We start from the raw sequence: 25422 nt of genomic DNA, 5'->3' as shown, positions 1-25422 counted from the left end.
CCAAAAAAAGTCAAATTTTTTTGAATAAATATATTTTATTTCACCAAATAATAAAGAAATTGTTTTTCCCGTGTTTTTGTATCTGCCAGACGAATTGTCGCTGACAGTCATACAAGATAAAGATACAGAAAGATATTTAGTTCTCATTGGAACACTGAGAGGCGTTGCAAGAGCAGAGAGTGATTTCTTCGTGTTCATATCGGACTCGAACGCCGCCTGGGCACATCAAGTCGACCTGCTTCTTTGTTGATTCCACTGCAGAGCAGCAAGTGCATGATTTCATCTTTTCAGTGCCATTGAAAGTCTCCATCAACTCCGTTGTTGAAGCGCAGTAGCCAGCACAAGTAGTCAGATTTTCCTTCTCGAGTGAAACGCATTCTTCAACTTGAAGGAAATCGACAGTAGTAGCGACGGAACAAGATCTTGGCTGACAAGTGTACGAGTCGCAGCAAGTCATTCCTGGAATGACGACCAAATATTCATCCTCGGCACAAGTTGGCTTCTCTGGACAAGTTGATCGATCGCATTGGCATTCGGTATCGGAGCAACACTCGCCATCAACTGGAATTTCCACTGCGACCATTCCGTCAGCGACGCAGCGTACTTCTGTATGACAGGTTTCTTTGTGATCTTCGACAATACCATCGATGCAAATGTGTTCGGTGCATGGATCAGTCGCATTTCGCCATTTTTCGCCCTCCTTGTATTCTCCTAGACAGACGAGACAGTCTTCCGGCTTGATGCATTTGGAGTTTTCGAGAACGAAGCCTTCTGGACAAGTGCATTCCTCGACGATCTCACAATTTGTAGAAATATCGGAATCGCATTCGTTTTTGTCGCAAGTATTTGCGCAGTGATTGTATTCCAAATGGTCCTCGCAAGTAAACGGACATTCTGTTTTTTCTTCTCGCCAGTTGACGCAAATTCCCGATTTTCTACACTCATCTGCGTACGCACCAATGGCGTAGCAAGATGCATTTGGAAGATTGTTGCATGCATCGTAGACGCACGAAGACAAAAAGGGAGAGACATCGACGACCTTTCGACAGCTGCTGAAAACATCGTCCATGAGAATTTCGCATTCGGCTGTGCAGTTGCCTGGGTTATGAGGAGTGCTCATAGTTGGCGGACGAGTTGTGTAGACCTCATCATCGCAGGTAATTTCTTCAAGTTTCCATGTTTCAGCAAATGTGATTGGTACGAAGTGCTCCTCGCCGGTAATATCGATGAAGTCATCACTTCCATCGAGGTTGCAATTGCCGCAAAGACCGCCTACCTTGTCGTGGTAGACAAGAATTGGAATGGAAATAGCAAAGCCTCGAGTCATTTCGTCGTACATGATTTTCAAGCTGATTCGCTCGACTTCAATAAGGATGAATCTTCCTCTGACAAGTTTGATAGCGATGTTGCCTCCAAGAATCGTGTCTTCTTCGAGTACTGTTTTTGTCACTTCATCGATGATGAATGAAAGTCCATGGACTAAAGTAACTTCGTGGCCCTTGTATCGTAGAGTCACAGCCTTCGTACAGGTGTTGGTTGGAGATTCAAGGCAGTACTCGTTGTGGCCGATGACGGTGAAATCCTTGTTTTCATCCTGAGCGAGAACGTAAGAGCAATTTCCTTGGAACGCGTAGTAGGTCTTGTCGAATGTCTGATAGTGAGGATCGCCCCATCCCTTACACGTGCACATGCATTCTCGTTCGTCGACGCACTGACCGCCCTTGAATACTGTTCCCGGTGGGCAATAACATCCTGGTTGGAAAACTTCATCTTCGCATGAATCCTGCTCGTCGAGGATATGAGCGCAAGTACGAACACAGGTCGATCCACAATCTCTCCAGATCTTATTTCCAGCGCACTCAGGCATCGTGCAGCCGTACTGTGATCTCCAACTGATGCAAGAGTCAGTTTGAAGCTGACAAGTATTCATCGCAGCGGCAATAATTTTGCATCGGCAGGACTCGACAGAATCGCCGGATGAGAGACACTCACAAGCGGACTTTTTGCAGAAGTCAATTTGGGCAGTTGAATCGGTTACACATGTGCTGAATTTCTCGTCGGAAATGTATTCGCAAATTTGATCGAGATCTTCCATAGGCTGCTCGCAAATTGGACCAGCGCAGTTTTTGCCGTCAGCCTCATTTGAAGTTGGCTCATCGATCTGGTCATTAGTTGAGTTGCAATCAGCATTGCCACATCCACCGCAAAGTTTTCCGAACATATCGGGCTCTGCTCGGATCTTAACGACGGCAGAAGAGATTGAAATTCGAACTAGCGGGGAAAGAATGACAAATTCTTCATCAAGGTCGAGTAGGCGAACTCCAGCTTTTTGGAATAAAACTTCGTTGAGAGCATCAAGCGCAGTCATTTCGAATTCGACTCCATCGACTAAGAGGGAGTTGTAATTATCCTCAAGAAGGATCCACAAGTTTTCGAGCTTGAAAAGTATTGACTCTGATGGAACCAATTTAATGCTTAGGTCGTCAGAATCACAAGTATTGACAGACACTCCAGTGCAAGATTTTGAATCGTAAACAAATTCATCAAAAGTGCTAACGGATCCTGTCGCCGAAATCAAACACTCCTTCGCAGGAACTTTCATTTCGACAAATTTTCCAAATTTATCGCAAGATTTTGTGACGCACTCAGTGTTGTCGATTGTTTGCTCTCCTTCGGGAATAATATCGCCTTCATCCGTGATACAATATCCTCCTGGGCTTGTTGTAGTGGTAGAGGTCGCTGGAGATCGAGTTGATTGAGTAGATTTAGTCGACATGTGAGTAGCAATCGTGGATTGGATCAAAGTTGTGAGCTCCTCATCAGTGGTTGTTGTGATTGTCGGCTTTGTTGATGGAACCATCGTTGTTGTCTGAACGATCTTCGAAGTTGTCTTCATTATCGGAGCTGTTGTTAGTTCAACCTTTGTGATTGGAGCGATTGTATGATCGGTAACAGTGGATGTTACGGTACCATCAGGCGAAGTGGTTACAACGGATGTTCGTGTTGGAATAGCGGTTGTCTTCGTTGTACTTGTCTCCGTCTTTTTGTCTGGCGTCGTCGTTGTTGTTGTTGTCTCTGATGAAGTCGGGCTCGTTGACTTTGTGATAGTCTCAGTTTTTGTAACTTCACCAGTGGGAGATACAGTAGTGGTTATCTTCGTAGTGCCATTAGGGATTTTAGATGTGATGGACTCCGTTTTCTCTGGTCCTCGAGTTGTTGTTACAATGGTGGTCTCATTTGTTGATCCAGCTGTTGAAGTGAATGTTGATGAAGATACAATAGTTCCCTCAGGTGTGGTAATCTCTTTGGTCACTCCTGTTTCGGTAACCGTTGTTGTTTCAGTCAACTTGGTAGTTGTTGTACCTTCTGTTGAATCAGTCGTGATAACAATTGAAATTGTAGACTTATCAATAGGTTTGGTTGTAACTAATGTTGTTTTGGTGTAGTCATCGGTCGTGATGCTTACAGTACCTTCAGTTGGAACAGACAAAGTTGTTTTCTCGTAGGGAATAGTAATTGTTTCGACCGTCGATTCAGGTCGCATTGTAGATGTGACGGTTGTCTCGCCAGTGATGGTATTGACTGTTTCTGTTGTAGAAGTAATGATTCCATCAGTTGTTGATGTCTCTGTCGTAGACTCCGTCTCCTCAGTGACTGTGGTAGTTGAAACCGTGGTTCCATCAGATGAAAGGGTTGATGATGAGGTGGATGTGGTCTTACCGCCGGAGGTTGTTGTTTCGGTGTATGATCCGGTGACAAGGATCGTCGAAGTTTCTTTGTGAGTAATTGGACTTGCAGTTGACTGTGTGTTTTTGGATGTCAATGTTGTTTCTTCTGGATAATTTGTAGAAGAGCTTTCAGAAGATTTCGATGTTGGAACTGGTGTTGTCTTCGTGAAATGCTCTGAAATAGTTGACGCAATGATTGATGTCATTTCTGGAGTCAAGTCTGTTGAAGACATCTTCATAGTAACGGTTGAAGATGTTCCACTTCTAGTAACCTCAGTTGGTAAGGTTGTAGGAGGTGTTGACTTCGTAACATATGATGTCGAAGTTGTTGAATCCCCAATCGTTTTAGTAATCATTGTAGTTGTCGTGGTTTCATCAGTAACGGCCGTTGAAGTCGTCGTTGTTTCGGTCTGACCGGACGGGTATGTTGTTGTTGTAGTTTTGATCTCTTCCGTTGGAGTTTTCTTCGTTGTTGTTTCGGTAACCTTAGTTCCTTCTTCAGATGTAGTAGTCGATGTGACTGTAGATTCCGTCCTCTCCGTCTTAGTTATAAGAGCGCCAGTTTTAGTCGTTAAAAGCTCTGTTGTAGACTGATCTGTAGACAACGTGGTGAAAACATATTCTTCTGTCAATGGCTCCTCGGTTGATCCTTTCGTTGTTTTTTGAGTAGTCACTGTAATATGAATATCTTCAGTAGAGCTTGGTGTACCAGTTATAATGGTTGTTGTATCTTCGTCATAAATAACCGTGATTCCTTCAGTTGGAACTGTGGCATCGGGAACCGTTGATGATGTGAAAGGAATCGAGATTGACTTAGTTGACGAAATTGGTGCAGTAGTTGTCGTCTTTACTGTTTTTCCTGTGATAAGATCAGTTGTGACCTTTTCAGTTGAAATTGTTGATTCTGTAATTGATGTTGTGGTGATTTCTTCTGAAGTTTCTGTCATTAGTTTTGTTGTTGTGGATGTACCATCGGTCACAGTGGTTTCTGTTGAAATGGTTGATCCAGATTCTGTAACAGTTGAGGACGTGGAAACAATAGGCATTGATTTTGTAGTTGAATATGGTCCTTCTGTTGAAGAATGTTGGGTGCTTGAGGGAAGGCTTGGTTCCACTGTAGAAGACGTAAAAACTGGATGCTTTGTCGTACCATCGGAAATTTGGGTTATTTTTGTAGATGGAATCTTGGTGGTAGTTTTTGTTGTCGACGCCTCAGTGTCATCATGGTTTGGAATTGTTGTCGTCATTGAAGCTGGTGCAGTCGTAGTTTCTGAATAGTCAGTTGGAGCGGGAACTGAAGTTGTTCTCTCAGTCACGACAGTCGTACCGTCGGAATAAATAACTGTAGCAGTTTCCTTGCCAGAAGTTGTTTTACGAGTCGTTGTTGTGGTTGTTGTTGATTCAGTGTGGTCATCATCGTTTGGAATCTTTGTTGTCAAAATTTCTGTTATTGTTCCATCAGGTGAGGACGTTGTAGTAGAGGAGGCCGTCGATGTTTCAACATGACCACCTGGTGTCACGGTCTCAGTAATAATTTCAGTTGATGATCTGGTTGGAGAACTGGTTGTTTTCTTTGTTGTTGTCGAAGAAATCGTTCCATCTGTTGCCTTGGTAGTTTGGATCGTTGTTGTTGTTTTTTCAGAGGTGGTCTCATTGAAAGTTGTCGTTTCGGTTATCTCTTCACTCTCAGTTGTCGATTTCATTGTCGTAATATTACCCTTAGTTGTCGAGGTAGAGGTTCGAGAGGGAATGGTTGTTGTGGTTGTTACGTATTCAGATGTTGTTGATCCATCTGGGGTAATGGTTGTTTGAGTTTTCACCTCTCGTGTTGTTTTGTCATCGATTGGTCTGGTACTTGTTGTTGTTACGACGCTCGTCACTACTGTGTCATCACGATTTGGCAATGTTGTGGTTGCGGTTTTCTTCGTGAAATCGTCAGTTACGTCGGTGGTTGTTGTTTCAGTTACAAAACCCTCGCTTGTACGAGTCTTCGTCGTTTCAGTGGTTCCAGAACGAGTTGTTTCTGTTACGATCTCTCCAGTGACCGTTGCTAGAGTCTTCGTTGTTGTGTCTTCGGAGACTTTTGTCGTCAAAGTGAAGGTTTTTGACGTCGTTGATCCTGTGCTGGTGGTCGTCTCAACATGAACAGTGGGTACTTTTGCAGTAGGATTAGTTGAGATTGCGGTGGTGCCTGTCGAATCAGTGATGACAGTTTTTCCAGAAATTGGAACTGTTACAGTCTTATCCGTGGAGATGGGAACTGATACTGTTTCAGTTATTGATTCAGTAGGAGCAATTGTTGAAGTTGTTGATATTTCACCAGTGGTGAGGTTCGTAGACGTCGTCTCGATCGTTGTAGTTGTCGGACTGACAGTAGTTGTAGTGGCAGTTTTCATTCGACACTCACGACTGTCAAGACAGTCTGTGAGGGTTGTCTTACTGATTGTAGAGGTAGTTCCAGTATTTTTTTGACACTCAGTACTGTCTTGACAGTAAACAAGTGTTGTTGTACTGGTTGGAGTTTCTGTAACGGTAACAGTTGAAGAAATAGTATGGCCGTCAGTAGTCTGAACCTTTGATGTTGTCACAGATGGAGTACTTGTTGTCGTTTCCTGAGTGCCATCAGTAAAAACTCTTGTTGTTTTGACTGTGCCATCAGTAAAACTCTCAGTGGTTGTTGTATGACCCGGAATTTCGGTAACCTTTGTTGTGGTTATCTCTTCGGTAGTCAAATCGCCGCTTGTGGTGGTTGAAACAGTTGACGAAGTGGATGTTGGAACGGTTGTTAGATCAGATGTTTCTGTTGGTGCCTCCGTAGTTGTTGATTCCGAGGGAACGGTAGTTGTACTAACAGTACCTTCTTTCTTCGTCACTGGATTAATAGTTCTGGTTGTCTCGGTGACAGAAGATGTCTCAGTATCAAAGTATTCAGTTGTTTCAGTAATAATGTCGCCATGTTCTGTTGTAAGTGTTCCGATAGTTGCACCAGTAGTTGTATCAATTTCAGTTGAGTAGATCAGCGTCGCTTCAGTGTTATCAGAAAAGATGGTAACCTTCGTTGTTGTTGTATCGATCGGCTCTGTAACAATAGAGGATGTGCTCGACGGAGTGGACACTGTTGTCTTGCTCGTTCTTGGAACATCGGTAGTTATGTCTTCCGTAATGGGAACCTTAATTGTTTGCGTGGAATCTTCTGTTGTTGATTCAGTTGTAACAGTCGTGAGGGTACCAGTTGACTTTGATGTTATTTCTTCCGTTGATCTCGAAGTAAACCCGTCTGAGGACATTGTTTTGATAGAAATTGTCGTTGGTGTTTCTGTCCTGACCGTTGACATTGTATCATCAATAATTCTCGTTGTTGTTTTCGAAATGAGCTCTCCTGTTGCTGTGAAAGTTTCAGATACAGTCATCGGCTGCTCAGTAAAAGTCGTGACCATTGTTCCATCTGGTGTTGTCTCATAAGTTTTTGTTGAAACTACCAGAGGCTTCGTGGTTGTTTCAGGAGACTTCGTTGAAGTGTTATCAAAACTGGTGGTACTTGAGATAACAGTGGTTTCGGTAACAATAAATGGGTCTGGTTTCAAGCATTCTTCTTTTCTAGCGTCAATGCAGTAGAGTCGGATTTCATAGTCCAAACAAGCACCAAATCCGAAAAAGTCATCATCGGACATGCTTGGGGTACATTTTAGTCCGTTTTCGATATCACAGGTGGTTTCATCAGAAGTTTGATCACTTGGGGTCAGGAAATCGGCAACACGGCACTGGATCTCCATAACTTCAGCGCAGATATTCGAATTTTCTAAATACTGCTTGATAGTTTCCCTATCGTCTCCGGTACTGACGAAGTTGTTATTCTGCCACTCGTCCCAGACAAGACAAGATTCAGGAATTTGAATTGTCGTGATGGTGGTTTTTTCTAGCGTTGTTGTTTTGGTTGTGAAAGACTTTGTTGCGTCCGTTGAAGAACCAGTTGAAAAGGGCTTAGTCGACATGTACTCGGTTGTCGATGTCGACTCTGTACTGCTCGAAGAAGTGCTGGTTGGTAATGTGGTTGCTTTCGTGGTTGTTGTCTCACAATCAGAGATATTCTTACAGATTAATCCACCAGCATCACTACAGTAGCATCTATCGCAGCCAACGGTGAATATTTTATTGACAATTCTATCGACACAGGCACCTGTAGTTGGACCACTGTCAGTTGGATAGCTTGTTGTTGATGGTGAAGTTGTTGTCTTGATAGTTTCAGTTTGACCTTCAGTGGTCTTTGTGATCGTAGTCGGACTTTCAGTCACAGAGACAGTTGATGAAAGAGAAGTTCCGTCGGTTGCTCGAGTTGTAGATGTTGTTACAGAAGGTGAAGATTTTGTTGGCTTGAAAGGTGTTGAAGATGTTGTTGATGGAATTTTTGTTGTTGTTTCGACATGTTTTGTTGTCGTTGTGCCCTCAGATGTTGTTGTTGTCTTTGTTGTGAATTTTTCTGTTGTTTTTCCATCAATAGTTGTTGTGGTTTTAGTCACAATTGTTGTATCGTCTCCATTTGTAAGTTTAGTTGTTGTCGTTTCTGTAATATAATTCTCAGTCACATCGGTTGTGGTAGTCTCAGTCATGATTCCTTCGCTTGTTTGAATTTCTGTTGAAATAGAAGCGCCAGTTTGAGTCGTCTGAGAGACAAATCCGCCGGTGGAAGTTGTCAAAGTTTGAACGGTTGTATCTTCAGAAACTTCAGTGGTTAAAGTGTACTCTTCTGTTGTCTTCGTGCCCTCCGTCGTTTCAGTTTCAACATGAATTATCGGTTTCTCGGTTGCACCTGTGGTTTTCGTAGTGACAGTAATTGTCGTAGTTTCATTCACAATAACTGTTTTGCCAGTAACAGGTACAGTCGTAAACTTATCAGTTGAAATTGGAACTGTCACCTTTTCAGTTGATGATTCAGTCGGCCAAGTTGTTGTTTTCGTTGAGACTGAGCCAGTGATGAGATTAGTTGTTTTCTCTTCGGTCTTAGTCGTATCTGGAGAGACAGTAGTCGTAGTGACCGTTTCTGTTTGATCACTGATCGTTTTTGTCATCGTGGTTGGGCCGTCAGTGACGGACACAGTTGAAGAAACAGGAGTGCCCTCTGTTGTTCTTGTAGTCGATGTCGTGATGGATGGTGAGGCGGTTGTTGGCTTCAGTGTTGTAAGCGATGATTTAGGAGGAATAACTGTTGTTGTTTCAATATGTCCCGTGGTGAATGTCCCCTCTGTGGTTGTCGTTGTTGTAGAAGTAAGTTTTTCAGTTGTGTGTTCGTCAATTGTCTTTGTGGTAGTAGTGGTGATTGTTGTTGTGTCATCCTCATTTGGAATTGTCGTTGTTGTCGTCGTTTTAACGGTTCCATCTTCTGTCACATCGGTAGTGGTTGTTTCTGTCTTCAAACCTTCGCTTGTTCGCATCTCCGTTGTCTTTGTAGTTCCCTTGGTCGTTTGTGTGACAATATCGCAGTCAGAAATACAATCTTCAATCAAAGTGACAGTTCGGATAGTGGTATCTTCATGCGTTTTGGTCGTAAGAGTGAATTTCTCAGTGGTGGTTGTTCCATCTCGACGAGTTGTTTCAATGAGAATAATTGGTGGCTGCGTAGGTCCTGACGGCTTCACAGTAACAGTAGTCGTGGTGGTTTCATCAGTAATGACGGTTGTTCCATCAGTGATTGGTATCTTTGTGAATTTGTCTGTGGAAATGGGAACTGGTACTGTTTCGCTTGAAGATTCAGTTGGGACGGTTGTTCTTGTCGTGTAAACTTTTCCCGTGATAAGATCCGTCGTTTTTTCTTCGATTGTCTTCGTTGTTGGCAAAACAGTTGTAGTGGTCACTGTTTCGGTCTGATCTCGAATCGATGTTGTTGTCGTTACTGGCCCTTCTGTCACAGAAACAGTAGACGCGAGGGTTTTACCCTCAGTTGTTCGAGTATGAGAAGTAGTCACAGCTGGAGTTGTTGCGGTCACAATCGAATCACAACTTAACTCGATCTTATTGTCCACACAAACTTGATCGCATTCCTTTCCTTCAAGAACCTGGCCCGGTTTGATCACAGTTCCGTCACCAGCTAGACATGCACATTCTTTAGAATTGACGCATCGCTGGCCGTCGAATCTCTGCGACTCATCACATGTCAAAGTATTTTCAACGCATTTTGTTGGCCGAAGACATGTTTCTGCGGACTTGCAGAGACCCATGTTTGTGTATTCAACTAATGTCTTTTGGCAAAGATCGCCACAAGTGAGCGCGCATCCTTTTGTGCAGACTGTAGTTGTAGTTTGAGTCGATGGCGTTGTCAAAGATTCACACCTGGTCAAAACAGACATTTTCAAAGACGGCATATCACCAACCCATTTCATGATCAAAAATGACACCTCAGAAGCAATGAGAGGCTGATCAAGGAAAACAAGCCCTTCACCTTCTGGAATCGTGACATCTGCCTGTGATTTCGACTCAGATCCTTTGACGTAGATACGAATGCTCGTTGGGTAAAGATTTCCCATGATTCGCTGAAGCTTGAGTCCGGTAATGACCTGTGGTTCTTGAAAGATCAGCGTGACGAATTCACCGGATGCTGCTTTTCCGGCCATCCAGCCAGAGTAACCAATTCGGGAATCTGTAAGTGCGATACTCGATGATGAGAAAACTTGCTTTGAAAGTTTCTTTTCCATATCGATTTCGCAAACGTCTGGAATAGAAGTTGAAGTGATCATAGTTTTGGTTGTTGGAAGCGCTGTTGTAGGTGATGCAGTTGGCTTGGGCGCCTCAGTGGTCTCGCAAGGGCAGTAGAATCGTGCATACATATCTTCACATCCTTCACAGGTCTGAACATCCAAGCTGCAAGGAGCTATCTTGTTGACCTGTTTGTTCCAAACTCGGCATTCAACAGATGTTGGAGCCTCGCAAATTTCATATTTGCAATTCAAAGGAACTTCATCGATTTTAAGCCATTGAGACCAGCCCATTTCGCATGATTTTGGAGTGAGAGGGTCGCAAACAGGAACAGTTGTGCTCGTTAGAGTTTTTGTCGCTGAGCTTTGAGTTGGGGTTGAAGTCGTCTGTTTCGTCAATCGAGGTGTAGATTTTGTTGGCATCGTAGTAGTGGTAGATTTTGTTGGGATAGGCGTTTCCGTAGATTTTGTTGGCATGGCAGTTGTTGTTGGTTTTGTTGAAACAGATGTTGTTGTAGCAATAACAATCGTTTTTGTCTCTGTTGTTGGGACAGTTGTAGGCGCTACAGTTGGAGATTCCGTTGTTGTCTCAACACCACATCTGCAGAAAAACCTAACTTCATAGTCCAAACAAATTCCAATTTCCTGATTATCATTGAAACACGTAAGACCAGTGTCAACATTGCAAGTGACCATCTGGCCAGAATACGTAGACGCACCGGCTGGTCGACATTCCACTGCGGAGATCATCTCCTCGCCGCAGTACTCGAATCGTCGTCGAAGAAAATGATTATTTTCAAAGTCACCATCGTTAGCCAAAGTTGGAATGTTGTAGTTCATCCATTCTGTCCACTCATTGCTGTCCGTAACGCACATTGGAGACTTCGTAACGATCGTCGTTGTCGATTTCGTGGTAGTGACATCTGGACATGCCGAGCTGTCAAGAATAATTTCGCAGTCTTCGCTACATTTATAGACTTTGCAGTCGGCAGTTTTAATGACATCGCCTGGCGCGTATTCATTATCGTCTTTTGTGCAACAAACAGCATTAGTAGAAGTCGTGAATGTTGTTGATGCATGAGTCGTAGTCGTCACCGGAGACGATGTTGAACAACCTGATCCGATGCATTCGAGTTTTCCTTCAGTGCAAAAACAGTTTTCACACTCATTTCCAGCAGATGGAACTAGATCTCCTTCCATGAAAACGACGCCGTCGAACATTCCGCAGGTACAATCTTCTTCAAAGACGCAATCACCAGCATGTTGGTCCCATATCTTGCCATCTTGGCAAGCGCATCCCTCTGCACAGGAGCCTGCCTGGCAGTTTTGGGAGATTTCGTCGAAGTTGTGCCTGTTTTGGCAAGTCTTTGGACAAGGATCATTACAAGCAGAGTATTCAAGAGGGCAGTCCCCGCATTGCATCGGACAAAGACTCGGCTTTCGCCAGTCGACTACAACGCCATTTCTAGCGCACTCACTTGCGTAAGCTGCTATAGCCGTGCAAGTACACTCGCAATCCCCGCCGCTATCACATCCACAGCCGTCGTAAACGCACGCATCGTAGAACATTTTTGTAGGAACGATGTTGTGGCAGCTGCTGAAAACAGAAGATTTGATGACAGAACAGCTCTTTTTCGCCCAATTTTGTCGATTTGGATGCTGAGCGCAGGTATCTGGCACTTCCGTCGCTTCTGGGCAGTATCCAAAGATTTTCCAAGAGTCTCCAAAAATACTCGCGCTCGTTTCAATCAGACCATTTCCTGGCGTTTTGAAGTCATCGTTTTGGTTGCCGTTCATGTTTCCGCAAAGACCTTCGACTGCTCCGGACAATCGAGGATTCATCAACAAGCTGACTGTAGTCTGATAATCCCACTTGAGAACGAAGACATCAGAGCATTGAAGGAAATGAACAGCTCCGGAAGTCCATGCAGTGCAATTTTCAGGGAGCTTCAAGGTGTCCAAATAAGTTTCTCGGTCGATAGAGATTGTCTCTCCATGCCAGTTTACATCGAGATTTCTTGTGCAGGTGACACCAGATGATCCGCAAGGAACATTCTCAATGTTGATTGACAAATCTGTCGAGTTCGTTTGGCTTCTGGAAAAGACATATTTACAGCTTCCCTGGAACTTGTATGATTTTCCGTCAAAAGTCGTAAAATGAGGATCACCAAAGACCGAGCACTGTTTCCAGCAAGGCTTGGCTTCGCATTCAAAATGTCCAGAACTACCACAAGTACATTTTTCGCAGCTAGTCTCGATCACTTCGTTCTCACTGTAGCTCTTTCCTCCTCGGAAACAAGGACACTCACTAGGCGCCACGCATTCATCGCCAAGGCGGACAAAGTCTTTTGACACTGGCATCCAGGACTGCACTCGACAGACTCGCAAGCGTGCTTGTCCAGAATATGAAGATTGGCACAGGTTCCTTCGCAGCCAGTTACGCACTCTGTCCATTCCATTCCAGCTGGGCAAGTTTTGTCTACGCAGCGAGCTTCGTCAGCTTCGCAGGTCCAGGCGCCATTTGAGCAAGTACAGTCTTGGCATCCTTCAACGCGAGTTGCTCCTGCTTGATAGAGTTTTCCTCCATGAGCACAGGTGCAATCACTAGCGGTGACGCAAGAAAGATGATCGCGGTCCAAGAAGAGTCCCTCCGGGCAATAGCAGCCCTCCGCGCAAGAATCATCGGTAAGCAAAAGGGAGGTGGAAGAGAGTGACTCGCAGGTGGCGCTGTTATGTCCACATTGCTGATATCGCATGTCTCCTGGGCAGCTTGGTTGGCATTGTTCATCCACTGCCTGTTGCCAGTTGACAGTAACACCAGCCTCTGCACAAGATCGAGCGTAATCTTCAACGGCGCTACAGACGCCAGCCATGGACATTTGAACTCCTGCGCATGCGCAGTAATCATAAGTACATCGATAGTAGTAGGACTCGACGGCAACGACATTGTGACATGCTGAAAATGCTGGAGACATAAGCGCTTCACAACTTCCAGTTGCACTTGATCGGAGTTGAAGGTAAGTATCACAGGGATGAAGGTCATTGGAATCATCAAACTCATCTTGGCAGATTGAAAGCGCTTTCCAAGCATTTCCGAATTCGACCGCCCAGGTTTGAACAGTTCCGTCCGGCAATTTGAGATCGTCGTCACTTCTGTCGTTGAAGGTTCCACACAGACCATGAATTGAATTTCTCAAACTTGCCTGAGCATGAACGTAGACTCGATCTTTTCCATTCCAGAAGACACTTATTCCGACTTCGGTGAGATCGATTCGCTGGATGTAAGTAGAGGCCATTGTCACTTGTACTCCATTTGCTTGAATTGGGAAATGCTCGATGAGGTGACCGTCGTGGAGAGTTTTGAAATCGCCTTCGAAGGTGAAGTGGCTTTCGCCAACCCGGACTTCGATGGATTTTTTACAAAGTTTTTTGACATGTTGCTCGCAGTCATGATATCTGAGATAGACTGCCCAGATGTTTTCCTCGCTCGCTTGGATTGGCTCCACAAGGGAGTAAGCGCACTCGCCGACGAAGTCATAAAAACTTCCGTCGAATGTTTCAAAATGATTGACACCGGTTGATTTGCAAATTCCATCGCAGCTGTCATCGGTGCAAGTCCATTTGCCCTCTCCACAAGTGCAAGTGTTGCAAACGTCTTTGATGCTGTCCCCAGAGTTGTACTCGATTCCTCGACTAAAACAAGGGCAGGAGGTCTTTTTGATACATTCTCCATCATGGAGAACCAAACCTTCGGAGCAAACACATCCGCTAACGCAGTCATCATTACACTCGATCGCTCCGGCTTTACAAGTTTCTGGGCAGCCGGAAGCGCATTCCCGGTAGACTTGACCGACTGGGCAGGATTTTGGGCACATGTTTTCTGATCGCCAGTCCAAAGCAACACCCTGGGCGGAGCATTCCCTAAAGTACGCCGCGGCGCTTTCACAAAAATCACCACCAGCACAGAGAGATTCAACGCACATTTCGATCCATGGCTCGACGTTGATTTTTTCATGACATTTTGAAAAGCTGTTTGATGCGAGCTTTTTGCACTCAGATCGATAGTACTCAATATCCTCGAGAGTTTGATGCTCGCAGAATTTTTCGAAAGAAGCGTCTTTGCAAGAACCTTCGATGGAGGGCATTTTCCAGCTGTTTCCAAAGACGATCGGGCTGGTTGAATCGCCATGCTCGATAGTTGTGAAGTCATTGTCGCTCATTCCGTCGAAGTTACCGCAAAGACCGCATGATCGAGTCTCGAGCGTTTTTGATGGAATGACCAAAATGTTGTCAGCTCCGTCCCATCTGAGGATGAAATCAGGTGATTTCAATACGGTCCAGTCTCCCATTCGTTCAACGATGAGGCCGCTGATGACAGAAGGGATAGAGGTCCGCTCTAGCTGAAGTGATCCAGAGTAGAGATTCACTGTACCGTTTTCCGCTCGCAAGATGACTTGTTGACCACCGAAGACGGTCGCGATCTCGTTTTTGGAAAGATCCATGTTGACCGAAAAAGCGGAGGTAGCACAGTCGCCGAAGAGTTTGTAGTTGCATTTGCCTGGAAATCTATACATTGCCCCGTCGAAGGTTTTGAAAATATCGCCGCCCCAGAGCTGGCAAGCAGAAATGTCCATGTCAGTTTGATCCGAGTATTGGACGTGATGTCCGACGTCTTGAGCGTTGCTGTCGATGCATTTTGGTTCCTCAACTGCTGGGTACCACTTTCCTAGCTCGCAGGAGTGTTCCCCTTCTGAGCCCTCAAGATGGTAGCCGGAGTTACAAGAGATAGTACAGACCTCTTTTCCTTTTGAATTGATCTGACACGAGGTCTGACCATTTTCAGGCGGAATGAGGACGTTGCAACGCTAGAATAAGCAGCATTAGAAATCATTCTATTGGAAAATTATCCCTTTGAAGAAATTACTTTCGATCGAAAAGAACTCAAAAATATCACAATTTAGCGGAAAAATACCTGATTTATTTGTGCAGTCACATGATGATGCAACAGTAGCTGCCCTAAAGAGGCGAGCCACATGTTGAGGCTTTTTGCTGAGAAAAAGTAAAAACTTTTAACCCGTCGACTGACTGATTGATTGCTCTGCTGAGAGCAGCTATATTTATACTCGCGCTAGATTAATTTCAATTGCTTGCTTCCTAATTCTGAAAGTCTGAGCCTAATTCGCACTTGGGAAGTTGCTCAATGCCTAAAGTTCACTCAAAACACCCGCTCCCATGTGCTTGAGGAAGTCCGGCCTGCTGAGAATTCCGACACGTCAGAAAATCGTGAGAAACTAATCAGCCGGATATTTAAAAATAGTCATCGAATTTTCCAGAAAATCTCAAAAATAGAAAGAAAAATTACAAATATTCAGTTGACTTTTGCGGATAATATATTGTCGAAAATTATCATTGAACAGAAATCAGATAAAGTAAATCAGAAGTCAGTTTCTAACTAATTATCACAGTTCATCTGCTTGAGTCTCTTAGAAGTAATCGCGTTTCTCTGTCGATAGATAGGGTTGAGCACTCTTCCAACTTTTTCCTTTTCGTCTTTTAGGCAGACGAAGGAATCAGCGTAAGACAAGAGAGAGTCAAAAAGTCCTTGCAATTCTTGACAAGCGTCGTCGGAATCGATGGGTGAGAGGAAAGCAGAGTGATCGTTCGAGCCAACGGGATAGTCGCAGGCATCAGCGGAAGATTTTTTCTAAGAAAAAGGGTTGTGAAAATTATGAATTTTAATGAAAAATACATAAGATATTAGCGAATTTAGGCTGTATGACCCTTACCTCGAGATTTTTCATCTTTTTGAAAAAATGATCGAATTGGCGAGCCTTCCTATTCGCAAGCTTTGATTCAGAGCCGAGGTGATGAAGATCAGCGTAGAAGTCGTGGACTAAACTGGAAATATCGGCAGCCTTTGCTTCAATCTCGGCCCAAGCGTCAGCTGGGGACAGGGCGTCGGATTCTGCTTGGGTTAAGAATTTTGCCTCAAAATATATGCGAATGGGTGATGAAAATGATCTTAACCTTTTCCTGTTGTTAAAATATTCACATCGATTTGAAATCCTCCGTATCCGGTGGCGTTGTTCGTGTAGAAAGTCAAGTCAGCAGTGTTCCCGTAGACGGTGAATCTGTCCAATCCAGTGACGACTGGATTAGCATAACCGCGGCCTACCGCGTTTCGTCGTCGCCGAGAAGGAAGATCGTTTGGGCCGCAGAAATTCACTTCATCGTCATTTCCGTCAGCGTTTGTGAACTTGACGTGCAGCCTGTCGCAGCTGCAGCCAGCACAGGAGTCACTGTTATACTCGACATCAAAGGTTCTTGCGACGAGTTCAAACGACGTGACCGAGGCATCAAGCTCGATGTACCAGGGGCAGAACAGGTTGTTGTAGTAGATGCCGTTTTTTGTGGGGGCGATGATCGTCTGGTCAGGTGTAATGTCTCCGCCACAGTCATTGTATGTGCCGTCCATGCTGGAGGAACTAGAGTAGTCGTAGTAGTCATAGGAGCTATAAGCACTTGCAGCAGCAACGAAAGCGGCCAAACCCTATAACAATTTAATAATCTGTCAGCTTTTCACAATTTAGTGAGAATTATTGACGGTTTTTCATCTTTCACTATACGGTTTAGTCTTTACCTTCATTCTGATATTTCCCGTTTTCAGCTAGGATTATCAGATTCTCTCTGAATATGGTTTTTTTCGTGATCGCTTACGATTATATGGAGAATTATTTTCGAGCGCCACACAGTGGTGGGACAAGCAAGACAAGCGTCCTGCCGACAAATAGACAGCTTCCGATCTAAATTACGGTACGGTTGCTAAAAAATAGACACTTCTTGACATTATTCGCTGCAGGTAGAAAACACATCACAAATTTGGTTTTCCGAGATTTTTAAAGCTGTCTAGCGGCTAAACTAGAGGCAACAATTATTTTCCTGAATATGATCTGAACAGATCCTAACGAAAAGAATCTATCCGCAAAAATAAAAGTAAAATAATTTATATTTACGCTCGTGAGAAAATAATTAAGGACATGGATTTTTGTAGCGATTCAAACAAAGAATTCTGCTACTGATTTAGGTGGCTGTTCGTTTTTGGGTGGCGGGCGGCTACGTTCGAATTCGGTTTTTGGCCCATTTTTCGAACGGCGTTCGAAATTTCTTAAAAATCTTCACTGAAATATGAGCTGAAATCATTCGGATCGTGTAAGTAAAACAAGTGGTCATCATTATAATTTATGAGAGAGTTTTCAAACAAATCAGGTGCGGAGCGCATACGAGCTCATTTTAATAAGCATTTTTATAATTTTTTCGAACGGCGAATGGCGTTCAAAATTTCGAACGTAGCCTTCCTACACCCAAATTTTTGTTAACGAAAAGTTAGAGAATTTCTTTTTGACCTCAATTCAGAGGTTGACCTAGAAACCTTCCAAATGCCCAAGGCAGGTTTTACTACAAGAAAAAGAATGTTTACGGCACTTGTTTCAACCATCTAGTGCGGTATCCCCCGGTATGCGTCAATCCGGAGAATTTTCATATTTCGAAGTGTCTACTTTTTTTCGACAGAAACCATAAAAACTAGGCTACATGCAGAACTATTAAGCATTTTCCACCGAAAAAATTATGTTCTCGAAAAATAAACCTTAGATTTCCCCCTACTACCTTTCTAGTAGTAGAGCAAATTCATCATCGCATTGAGTTTATTTCTATTGAGTCTATAATTGACAATAAAGTTAAACATTGTGATACAAAGAAAAATGAAGACTTTTCAAAAGATTGTTATTGCTGACATTAATACTGGCAGTCATCATCATCTGGTAGACATCCCATGCTGAAGCGTTGGTAGAAACTTTTCATGGAGTTGTTATTATGATTGCGTGCTAAAACTGTTCAAAATTTTCTTGGAAATATTAGCTGGCTTACCAGCGAGATAATCAGTAATTTGAGGAAAATTGCCAACCATTCTTTTCGTCCTACGGAATGGTACCCGTTATCATTGCCCTGAATTTATCTGTTACCTTGAACTCAGCCAAAGTTCAATGGGATTCATTGACTGCCCAAAGTTAGCTGCTCCTTCTGAAAATTTGGTCGGTCAATCCTAAAGAGGCATAACTTATGCCGCATAAGTTACCGGTTCCGAAGATAATCTGAGCCGCGAAAAAGAAAATTTTCGAAAGTTGCATGTTTCTGAAAAGTGTGTTTGAATTGAGTTCAAATTGAAATCGGTTTTTATATTTTGCCGGGCGCACCAAAAATGTCGAGTTAAGTACGCTTCAAATTAGCGCATCCCATAAAGAATTAAAAACAGGATCATATATTCTTTTATCTACGAGAAAAGGAACTTCCTCGAAGGGCAGATATGAACAACATTTAAAATTGCTTGAAATTTCAGATGCGAGCTGATGAGATTGATGAGGTTATCTCGTGACGAGGTTGAAAAACTCAACACCAAAATATTTCAATCTGGATTTATCGAAGTCGGTATAAAAGAATCTGCTTCGGTGGGAAGTTTCTCATTTCGATGATCGCCAACTTGACCATTTTGAGAAGGTAAGGAAGAGATTATCGCATTCTATTTCTGAACCACCGAGTTTCCACTGATTATCAGTCAGCTAGTGGCGCTGTTGCGGCGCGGGAGGTTTGAAAACAACTCTTTCGGTAGAATGTTTCATTCGTAAATTTGCGTTTTTAGAGAAGAAATATCAAGGAAGAAAGATGGATGAAGTTACCAGAGATATGACAATGCCGAGCTACGTGACTCCAAACGGGCATCAGTTCTTCTTCGGTCCTGTCCACAAAGGAATGCTTATCAAACAAATTTTGATGAGTAATTTTGTTTCCGATGATTTTTCATAGAAGTTTTTGCTGTTTTTTCCATAAATCAAATTGATAAGCAAAAAAGGGCAATTCTATCGCGAGCACTACGGCCAAATCTACTGGAATCCTTTCTTCGAAATCTTCTTCTACCGAAATGATGAGAAAGGCGAGCAAACAAATCAGCTGGTCAAAATGAGGATCATTCTCCAGTCGTCTGTCGCCGATCCTTACAGGAAAGGGCTCGTTTAGGCATTCATCAATCAATTTTTCTCTCCCGAGCCCGAGAAAAGCATCAATGTTAATGATATCGTCGATTTCGATCCCAAGGAATTCACACAGTCCCGTGCTCTTCTCCTTCGCGATATTACGGCGGCAGTCAATGAGCCTCAATTCGGCGAGGTAAATTCTCATCTTTTCCTTCGAATTTAAAAATCATCATTGACCAAGGTCGCAAGAAATGTCATCCTTGTCTTCCACGAAGACCACTACCAACATCTTCTGAGCGAGGGACTACCAAATCATCAGATCACTGGATTAGACGAACATCTTCCTGGTAAATGAAAAACCTAACTTTCGAAAGATTGATGAAATTTATAGAACCCATGGCAGAAGGACCAACAAAGGCAATGCTTCGACAGGAGTTTCCGTTCATCAAAGACCTCGTTCATACCGTCTGTACTCGACGAAAGGTAAGCTAAAAGCTCTAGAACCCCAATTTCAAACATTTTTCTAGGCATGGAAGCTGTTTGATCCCCTTTGCGAAGTCGATGAGTCGTATGCCTTCTTAAAATACGATTTCTCCCGCCGCACAACTCACAAGACGCCCGGAAAATTCAAGAAAGTGCTCTCTGAAATCATCGACAATCATTTCACCGTCGACTTCCGTGCCACCAAGCCAACGACAATGGTCATCATCGGTTAATTTCATCTACTACCCTGCCAAAAAGTATCCTATCGAAATTCTTCCACTACAGTCGGAGTCCAAAATAAGGGACACCAAGATAAGGGACTTTTTGGCTCAAAATGCCGAAAATCAGCGGCAGAAAAAAATCCAATTTAAGGGACTTTCTGAGATAAGTTTGCCTTTTCGGTTAGTTGAGAGCCGATAAATGGTATCATTAACCTTGATTTTAACCAGTTTTGCCGCAAACTGAAGTGATTTGCCTTTCAGTATATGGTTTCCTCTTTCAAAAATGCCATGAAAACCACAAAAACAATGACTTTAGCTTATTTTGCCGCATAAAATATACTTAGAAAAAATTTGGCAGCGACATATTTTTTGCTTTGATGACCCAATTTAAGGGACTTTTTTCGAAAATTTTGGAGCAAAAAAAGTCCCTTATTTTGGACTCCGACTGTACTTGTAATTCTTCAAATTAAGTTCTTTGTAAAACTGAAATATGAAAATATCCTTGCTCATTATTTTTCCTTTTACGCGTATTATGATCTCGAAATTCGGCCACTGTACAGTAAAACCTGCCTCCTACAGTAATTGCTCCAAAGATACCAAAATATATTGAAAACAAAACAAAAAAGCTGTCTTCTTTTCTGTTAATTTTATCTATTAGATAATTATTTATTTACGATAAAAATTTCAGTGAAGATAGGCCTAGGCGGTGAGGTGATACTGTTTTCAGCAGTTTTTGGAATAAGCAAGAGTGAAATAAAAAAGTTAGATAAAATAGGTTCTTTGCCGTGAATGTAAAAATGTGAGCTAGAAAGAGAACAGGTCTAGTTCTTGTTTTTGTTGTTTCGTTTTGGTCTGGTTTGAGTCTTGTGGACTCTGTCGAGCGAGACCTTCATCATCTGCCTTCCTTCGTGAGCCAGCTTGCGCGCTCGGTGATAATTCTTGTCGGTATTGTCGACGCGTTCGATCTTCAAGCTCATCAGCGCGTTCGCTAGCTTCAAAACTTCATACCATTCCGGCGCCACTTTTCGTCCAAAGTTCCCGTTTCTGTAGTTGCCCAATTCTCCTGTGAACTGGACACCCAGCTGGAGTTCTTTGTTCAATTTGGTTACTGCGTGCTCGGAATCGCATCGAACAGTGACGCGATTTTTGCCAAGACGTAGGGAATCTCGCAAAGCGCCCTAAATTTTTTCATCGGTATTTGCAAAATAATTCAGCTGTAGTTTTACCTCAACCCCGATGACCTCTGCAATAAGTGCGTCCATAGATCTGTTTGCGTGAATAGAATGAATCGGTAGCGCTATTTCAAGGTCGTTTCCCCAGTGCAACCCGAGTCCATATTCTTCGTCCTTCTTGATGATCGAGCAGTAAACCACGTGAGAGCCTTCGTCATCCAAAATCCAAGTTCGATTGTCGCGTCCTTCGTAGAATGTGTCAGTCTAAATCAGGTTCATGAGTTTGAGCTATCGATTGCCGTTTCATACCGGCAATCCTTTGACTGGGTCTGCGAAACGATTGAGTGGATATGCTTCGATTGCTTCGCCATCTTCGTACAGCGCTAAAATGAGATTTTGAAGAGAGACTCTTCGGTAGGAATTTTACCTGGGATTTTGTGCTTATAAAGATGATCCCGAGCTTCCTCTCGTGTTTTGAAGTACTTCCACTGTCCCCTTAATTTTAAGGTGAGGCTCTCACTCCCAAAGAAAACCAAGGTTCCTCAAAAAAGGCGAAACTTACATGTCTCCCTCATCCTCTTCCATCATAATCTGCATTTGAAACTCCGAAAAGCTCCAAATTCCCGGACATTTGCCGCTCGTCATTGCGATAAACTTACAGCTCGACATTTTATCTCTGAAAATTTCCAATAATCTCCACTTACTTATCTCAACGACAATTTGAATAAAATGACCAGTAAAAAAGTCAGGAACGGCAGGGTAGAGCAGAATATGTCATTTTTATGTCGGAGAATGTGAGTAAAATAGTGCATCTAGTTTCAATAAAAATAGCAGGAAAACACTCAAGGTAGATTCTGAAGTAGAGGTGGACGCTCTTAGGCAGTAACTTGCAATTGTAAACTGTGAAATTGTTCAGACAAGAAGATGAAACTTCTTGCCTTCGACGTATCCAATATCGGATTGCCAAGGAAGTAGATTTTCGCGCGAATCTTGGTATTTTGGAATGCGGAAGTCCTCTAAATTTTATATTTTATTAATAAAGAGTGATGAAATGCTCGATACCTAGGCATACTACTGGCAATGTTTTTTCTTGAGTGCCATCTTTGTTGATTTTCGATCGTTTTTCAGATGATAAAATCTTTTCTTTGATGTTGTCGATGGTGAAAGTATAGATCTCGACAGTTCCTTCATACGGCTCACCGACATGACGGATGAGCTCGGGTGTAAACTTACATAAAAACTCATAAAAACGAGAATCGTCGTCCGAAAGCAAGACAAGATGGACGAACCCATTGCTGCCAAGTTTAAACCGTACCTTGAGATCTTTGAGCTTCGGATATTCAAAGAAGCACAGATCATTCTTTTCAAAAGGTTAAGGAAATGTTTGGACTGCTTCGGAAGAATGAAATCTATCTTTAAGAAACATATAATTTCTATTTACTTATTAAAGCTTTACAAGAATTTCGTTAACCTTTCATTTAGGGGATCATCAGATTCTTCTGTATCGAGGCGTCTTTTTCTGCTTTTTTCTTCAAGGTTCCAAACGCACGGGAATATTTAGCGCCGTCTATGTCCCTTGTGTAGTAGACCTCACCCTTGAAGACTCCGAAATTTCTGTTGAATAAATCTTCGTTGAATAAATCTTCGTCCTCAGGGAACGAATAAAGGGTGGCTTCTTTTGATTTCAAATCACAGTGATAGACTAAATTAGGCGGTTGAGAAAAATCCGGTGAATCTTCGTCGTTTTCTTCATCTTCATCATCGTCGTCCTCTTCAACGAGCGATCTCTTCAGCGACGATCTTGCAGTAATCAACCAATGACATTGATCAATAAATCTTGCTTCCATATTAAACTCGTAGTATTGTTTATCTTTTGGTAGGGTGAAATCGAAGCTCCAAGCAACCTCTTCGTTGTCGCCGGAGAACCGATAGAAATCAATGACCGTTTTTTGGAACGGATTTTTCTCTTCTTCTTCTGCTTGTCTTTCCATTTCTATTGCTTCCGGGGAGTTAGCTCGCACTGGACCCGTTCGATTACACCGGATCATCGGATGTAGACTCTCTTCCGGATTTGAGACATAATCTCTCCAAGCCCGCTGCCGAGAGAAGTTAAATTCCATACGTTTGAATCTACCATCTAGACCTCCCATGTTATCCGACATGACGCGTCTATCTTTCAGAACATCTAAAGAATTCAATGGAGTAAGAATCAGTTTAATAGATGACTGAATATTTACCGGTCGTAACGCTAGACACCCTAAACAATCTTTCTTGGTGTGGTTTTCCAAGAACAACGTCATCGAGGAAAACACCATCAGTGCAAGGATTGAAAGCGGAGCGATAAAGCGGCGTGAATGGTCTCCTCCTGGGAAAGTGATGCTCATCTCCTGGGCGATAGTCAACAAGGTCCAACTTCGGCAAGCATTCTTCATTATTTCGATTGATTTTGAACAGGAGAAGATTGCCTCGAGCTGCTCGTAAGTCCAATCCTTGTGGCTTGAAATATTGGCCAGTAAAAAGCTAAAAGCGACACATCATCACAAAAGATTGAATCTTTCTTACATATGATGATGAGAATCTGACGTCTAATTTCGAACGTTTGAACTCAATCGTCGCCTTTGGCTCGAGCTTTTTCTTGTTGTACTTCAAGTCATGGCGCTTCTGTACAATCTTCATCACATCAGAGAGCCGATCCGGCTTTGACTTTTTCTCTGCTTCAAATTCTTTCCCGACGAGCTCGAGAATTGAATCGCGTTTGTAGTGACGATTGAGAAACGTCTGACAGAAATCAAAGCCCGCCAGATCATCGAAACGACAGTCGCCTTCTTCGTTGACGTCCTCCAAAACATTTGGAGCGAGCCATGCAAGCGCATCCATCGGCATTCGCTTGAGGATCAACTCCGATAATATCATACGATCAGGATGCTCCTGCAACTGTCTGAGGAACGAGCGTCGCGACTCATCCGTCATCCTCAAAAATTAAACATTATTTACGAAAGATCTCCACTTATTTATCTCAACGACAATTCGTATATAATGACCAATGAAAAAGTCAGGAACGGCAGGGTAGAGCAGAAAATGTCATTTTTATGTCGGAGAATATGAGAAAAAAACTTCATTTGGTTTCAATAAAAGAGGCAGAAAAATGGTCGGTTTGAGATTCCAAACTTTTGAAGAAGATGGACTTTCTTTGGGCACCAGTAGTAAACTGGGAGCTTTACACAAGAAGATGGAACTTTTTGCCTTCGACGTATCCAACATCGGATTGCCAAGGAAGAAGATTCTCACTCAGATCTCGGTATTTTGGAATGCAAAAGTCCTCTGAAACTTCTTGAGAGAGAGAGATAAGGAAAAACATCTTACGGAGGTTGATGCATGGCAGGGTAATTTCTTCGGTGTCATTCTGATCAATCTTCCTGGATCGTTTTTCAGCTTTTGGAATCTTCTTTTTGATGTCTTCGATGGAAAAGGTGTAGACTTTCGGCGGAACCAAAGCAAAGTGAACGAAGCCGTTGGCACCTATTTTTACTTCAACATGGAGCTGCGTATCACTTCGATATTCCAGAAAGCAGAGATTCACCTTTTTGAGGATAAAAGAAATATTCTGAGTCTAAATTTAAGAGAAACCCTATTTTAGGCAAAAACCGATAAGTTATCAGCCATAAAATATCAATCCTTTCATTTAGAGCGTCATCACATTCATCAGCATCAAAATGGCGCTTTCTGCTTTCTTTCTTCAAGTATCCAAAAAGAAATCTGTCGTGCGACCCCCACTCCTCATCAGAGACTTCTACGACTCTTGAATAGTAGATGAGGCCTTTGTAGATTCCGAAAAATCTCATTGAGAAGTTGTAGTTCATTGAATCTTCATTTTCGGGGAAGGAAAATTGATTGACTTCTTTCTTTTGTAAGTCACAGTGGTACACTTTCGTCGGCAAACTTTCATCCTCCGAAGATGCAACAATGAACCATTGACCTTCATCGATAAATCTTGCATAAATATCATCGTATTTATCTTTCAGGAGGCTGAAATCGAAACTCCAGGCAACCTCTTGCTTGTCACCAGAGAAACGATAGAAGTCAATGACCGCTTTCTCAAATGGATT

The 25422-nt window shown here is 42.9% G+C and overlaps 4 protein-coding genes and 2 long non-coding RNA genes across 8 annotated transcripts; all 6 read right to left on the bottom strand.

Moving 5' to 3' along the window:
* Positions 1-24: 24 nt before the first annotated feature.
* LOC145695579 (uncharacterized) lies at positions 25-12389 on the bottom strand. The gene has a single exon (XM_081772565.1). It carries the CDS (start codon positions 12254-12256, stop codon positions 137-139), a length of 12120 nt encoding a protein of 4039 aa, XP_081628691.1. The 5' UTR covers positions 12257-12389; the 3' UTR covers positions 25-136.
* A 143-nt stretch (positions 12390-12532) lies between these two features.
* On the bottom strand, positions 12533-15485 carry LOC145695580 (von Willebrand factor-like). The gene is made up of 2 exons (XM_081772566.1): positions 15387-15485; positions 12533-15279 (listed from the first exon to the last, which is right to left on the bottom strand). The coding sequence occupies exons 1-2, from the start codon at positions 15447-15449 to the stop codon at positions 12673-12675; spliced, it is 2670 nt and encodes an 889-aa protein (XP_081628692.1). The 5' UTR covers positions 15450-15485; the 3' UTR covers positions 12533-12672.
* A 2672-nt stretch (positions 15486-18157) lies between these two features.
* Positions 18158-18604, bottom strand: LOC145695595 (uncharacterized). Of its 2 annotated transcripts, none has more exons than XR_014133754.1 (4): positions 18549-18604; positions 18436-18493; positions 18341-18390; positions 18158-18297 (listed from the first exon to the last, which is right to left on the bottom strand). It is a non-coding gene; the product is annotated as an uncharacterized LOC145695595 (long non-coding RNA). The 2 variants fall into 2 exon arrangements; XR_014133755.1 differs by having other exon boundaries at positions 18436-18490; positions 18549-18601.
* A 2202-nt stretch (positions 18605-20806) lies between these two features.
* On the bottom strand, positions 20807-21989 carry LOC145695591 (uncharacterized). The gene is made up of 5 exons (XM_081772580.1): positions 21879-21989; positions 21744-21811; positions 21626-21699; positions 21371-21580; positions 20807-21322 (listed from the first exon to the last, which is right to left on the bottom strand). The coding sequence occupies exons 1-5, from the start codon at positions 21983-21985 to the stop codon at positions 20966-20968; spliced, it is 816 nt and encodes a 271-aa protein (XP_081628706.1). The 5' UTR covers positions 21986-21989; the 3' UTR covers positions 20807-20965.
* Positions 21990-22020: 31 nt separating this feature from the next.
* On the bottom strand, positions 22021-24283 carry LOC145695585 (uncharacterized). 2 transcript variants are annotated; one of them, XM_081772574.1, is made up of 6 exons: positions 23879-24283; positions 23554-23836; positions 22793-23501; positions 22632-22676; positions 22379-22544; positions 22021-22332 (listed from the first exon to the last, which is right to left on the bottom strand). In XM_081772574.1, exons 1-3 carry the CDS (start codon positions 24227-24229, stop codon positions 22795-22797), a joined length of 1341 nt encoding a protein of 446 aa, XP_081628700.1. In that variant the 5' UTR covers positions 24230-24283; the 3' UTR covers positions 22021-22332; positions 22379-22544; positions 22632-22676; positions 22793-22794. The 2 variants fall into 2 exon arrangements, with proteins under 2 accessions (XP_081628700.1, XP_081628699.1); XM_081772573.1 differs by having other exon boundaries at positions 22379-22676.
* Positions 24284-24314: 31 nt separating this feature from the next.
* On the bottom strand, positions 24315-24897 carry LOC145695597 (uncharacterized). Its single transcript, XR_014133756.1, has 2 exons — positions 24680-24897; positions 24315-24637 (listed from the first exon to the last, which is right to left on the bottom strand). It is a non-coding gene; the product is annotated as an uncharacterized LOC145695597 (long non-coding RNA).
* Positions 24898-25422: the final 525 nt, after the last annotated feature.

This window comes from Oikopleura dioica, chromosome 1 (assembly GCF_907165135.1).
Source record: "Oikopleura dioica chromosome 1, OKI2018_I68_1.0, whole genome shotgun sequence".
NCBI lineage: Eukaryota > Metazoa > Chordata > Appendicularia > Copelata > Oikopleuridae > Oikopleura > Oikopleura dioica.
Note: the sequence above shows the minus strand (reverse complement) of the source record. Positions and strands in the feature narration are given on the sequence as shown.

Coding starts and splice junctions, on each gene's coding strand:
- LOC145695585 (XM_081772573.1), bottom strand. CDS start 24,229: ATGATATTATCGGAGTTGATCCTCAAGCGAATGCCGATGGATGCGCTT. Junction 23,837..23,878: donor TCAGATTCTCATCATCATAT/GTAAGAAAGATT, acceptor TGTCGCTTTTAG/CTTTTTACTGGCCAATATTT. Junction 23,502..23,553: donor GGTGTCTAGCGTTACGACCG/GTAAATATTCAG, acceptor TGAATTCTTTAG/ATGTTCTGAAAGATAGACGC.
- LOC145695579 (XM_081772565.1), bottom strand. CDS start 12,256: ATGAATCCTCGATTGTCCGGAGCAGTCGAAGGTCTTTGCGGAAACATG.
- LOC145695580 (XM_081772566.1), bottom strand. CDS start 15,449: ATGTGGCTCGCCTCTTTAGGGCAGCTACTGTTGCATCATCATGTGACT. Junction 15,280..15,386: donor TGACTGCACAAATAAATCAG/GTATTTTTCCGC, acceptor TGCTTATTCTAG/CGTTGCAACGTCCTCATTCC.
- LOC145695591 (XM_081772580.1), bottom strand. CDS start 21,985: ATGTCGAGCTGTAAGTTTATCGCAATGACGAGCGGCAAATGTCCGGGA. Junction 21,812..21,878: donor GAAGAGGATGAGGGAGACAT/GTAAGTTTCGCC, acceptor CTTAAAATTAAG/GGGACAGTGGAAGTACTTCA. Junction 21,581..21,625: donor ACCCAGTCAAAGGATTGCCG/GTATGAAACGGC, acceptor AACCTGATTTAG/ACTGACACATTCTACGAAGG.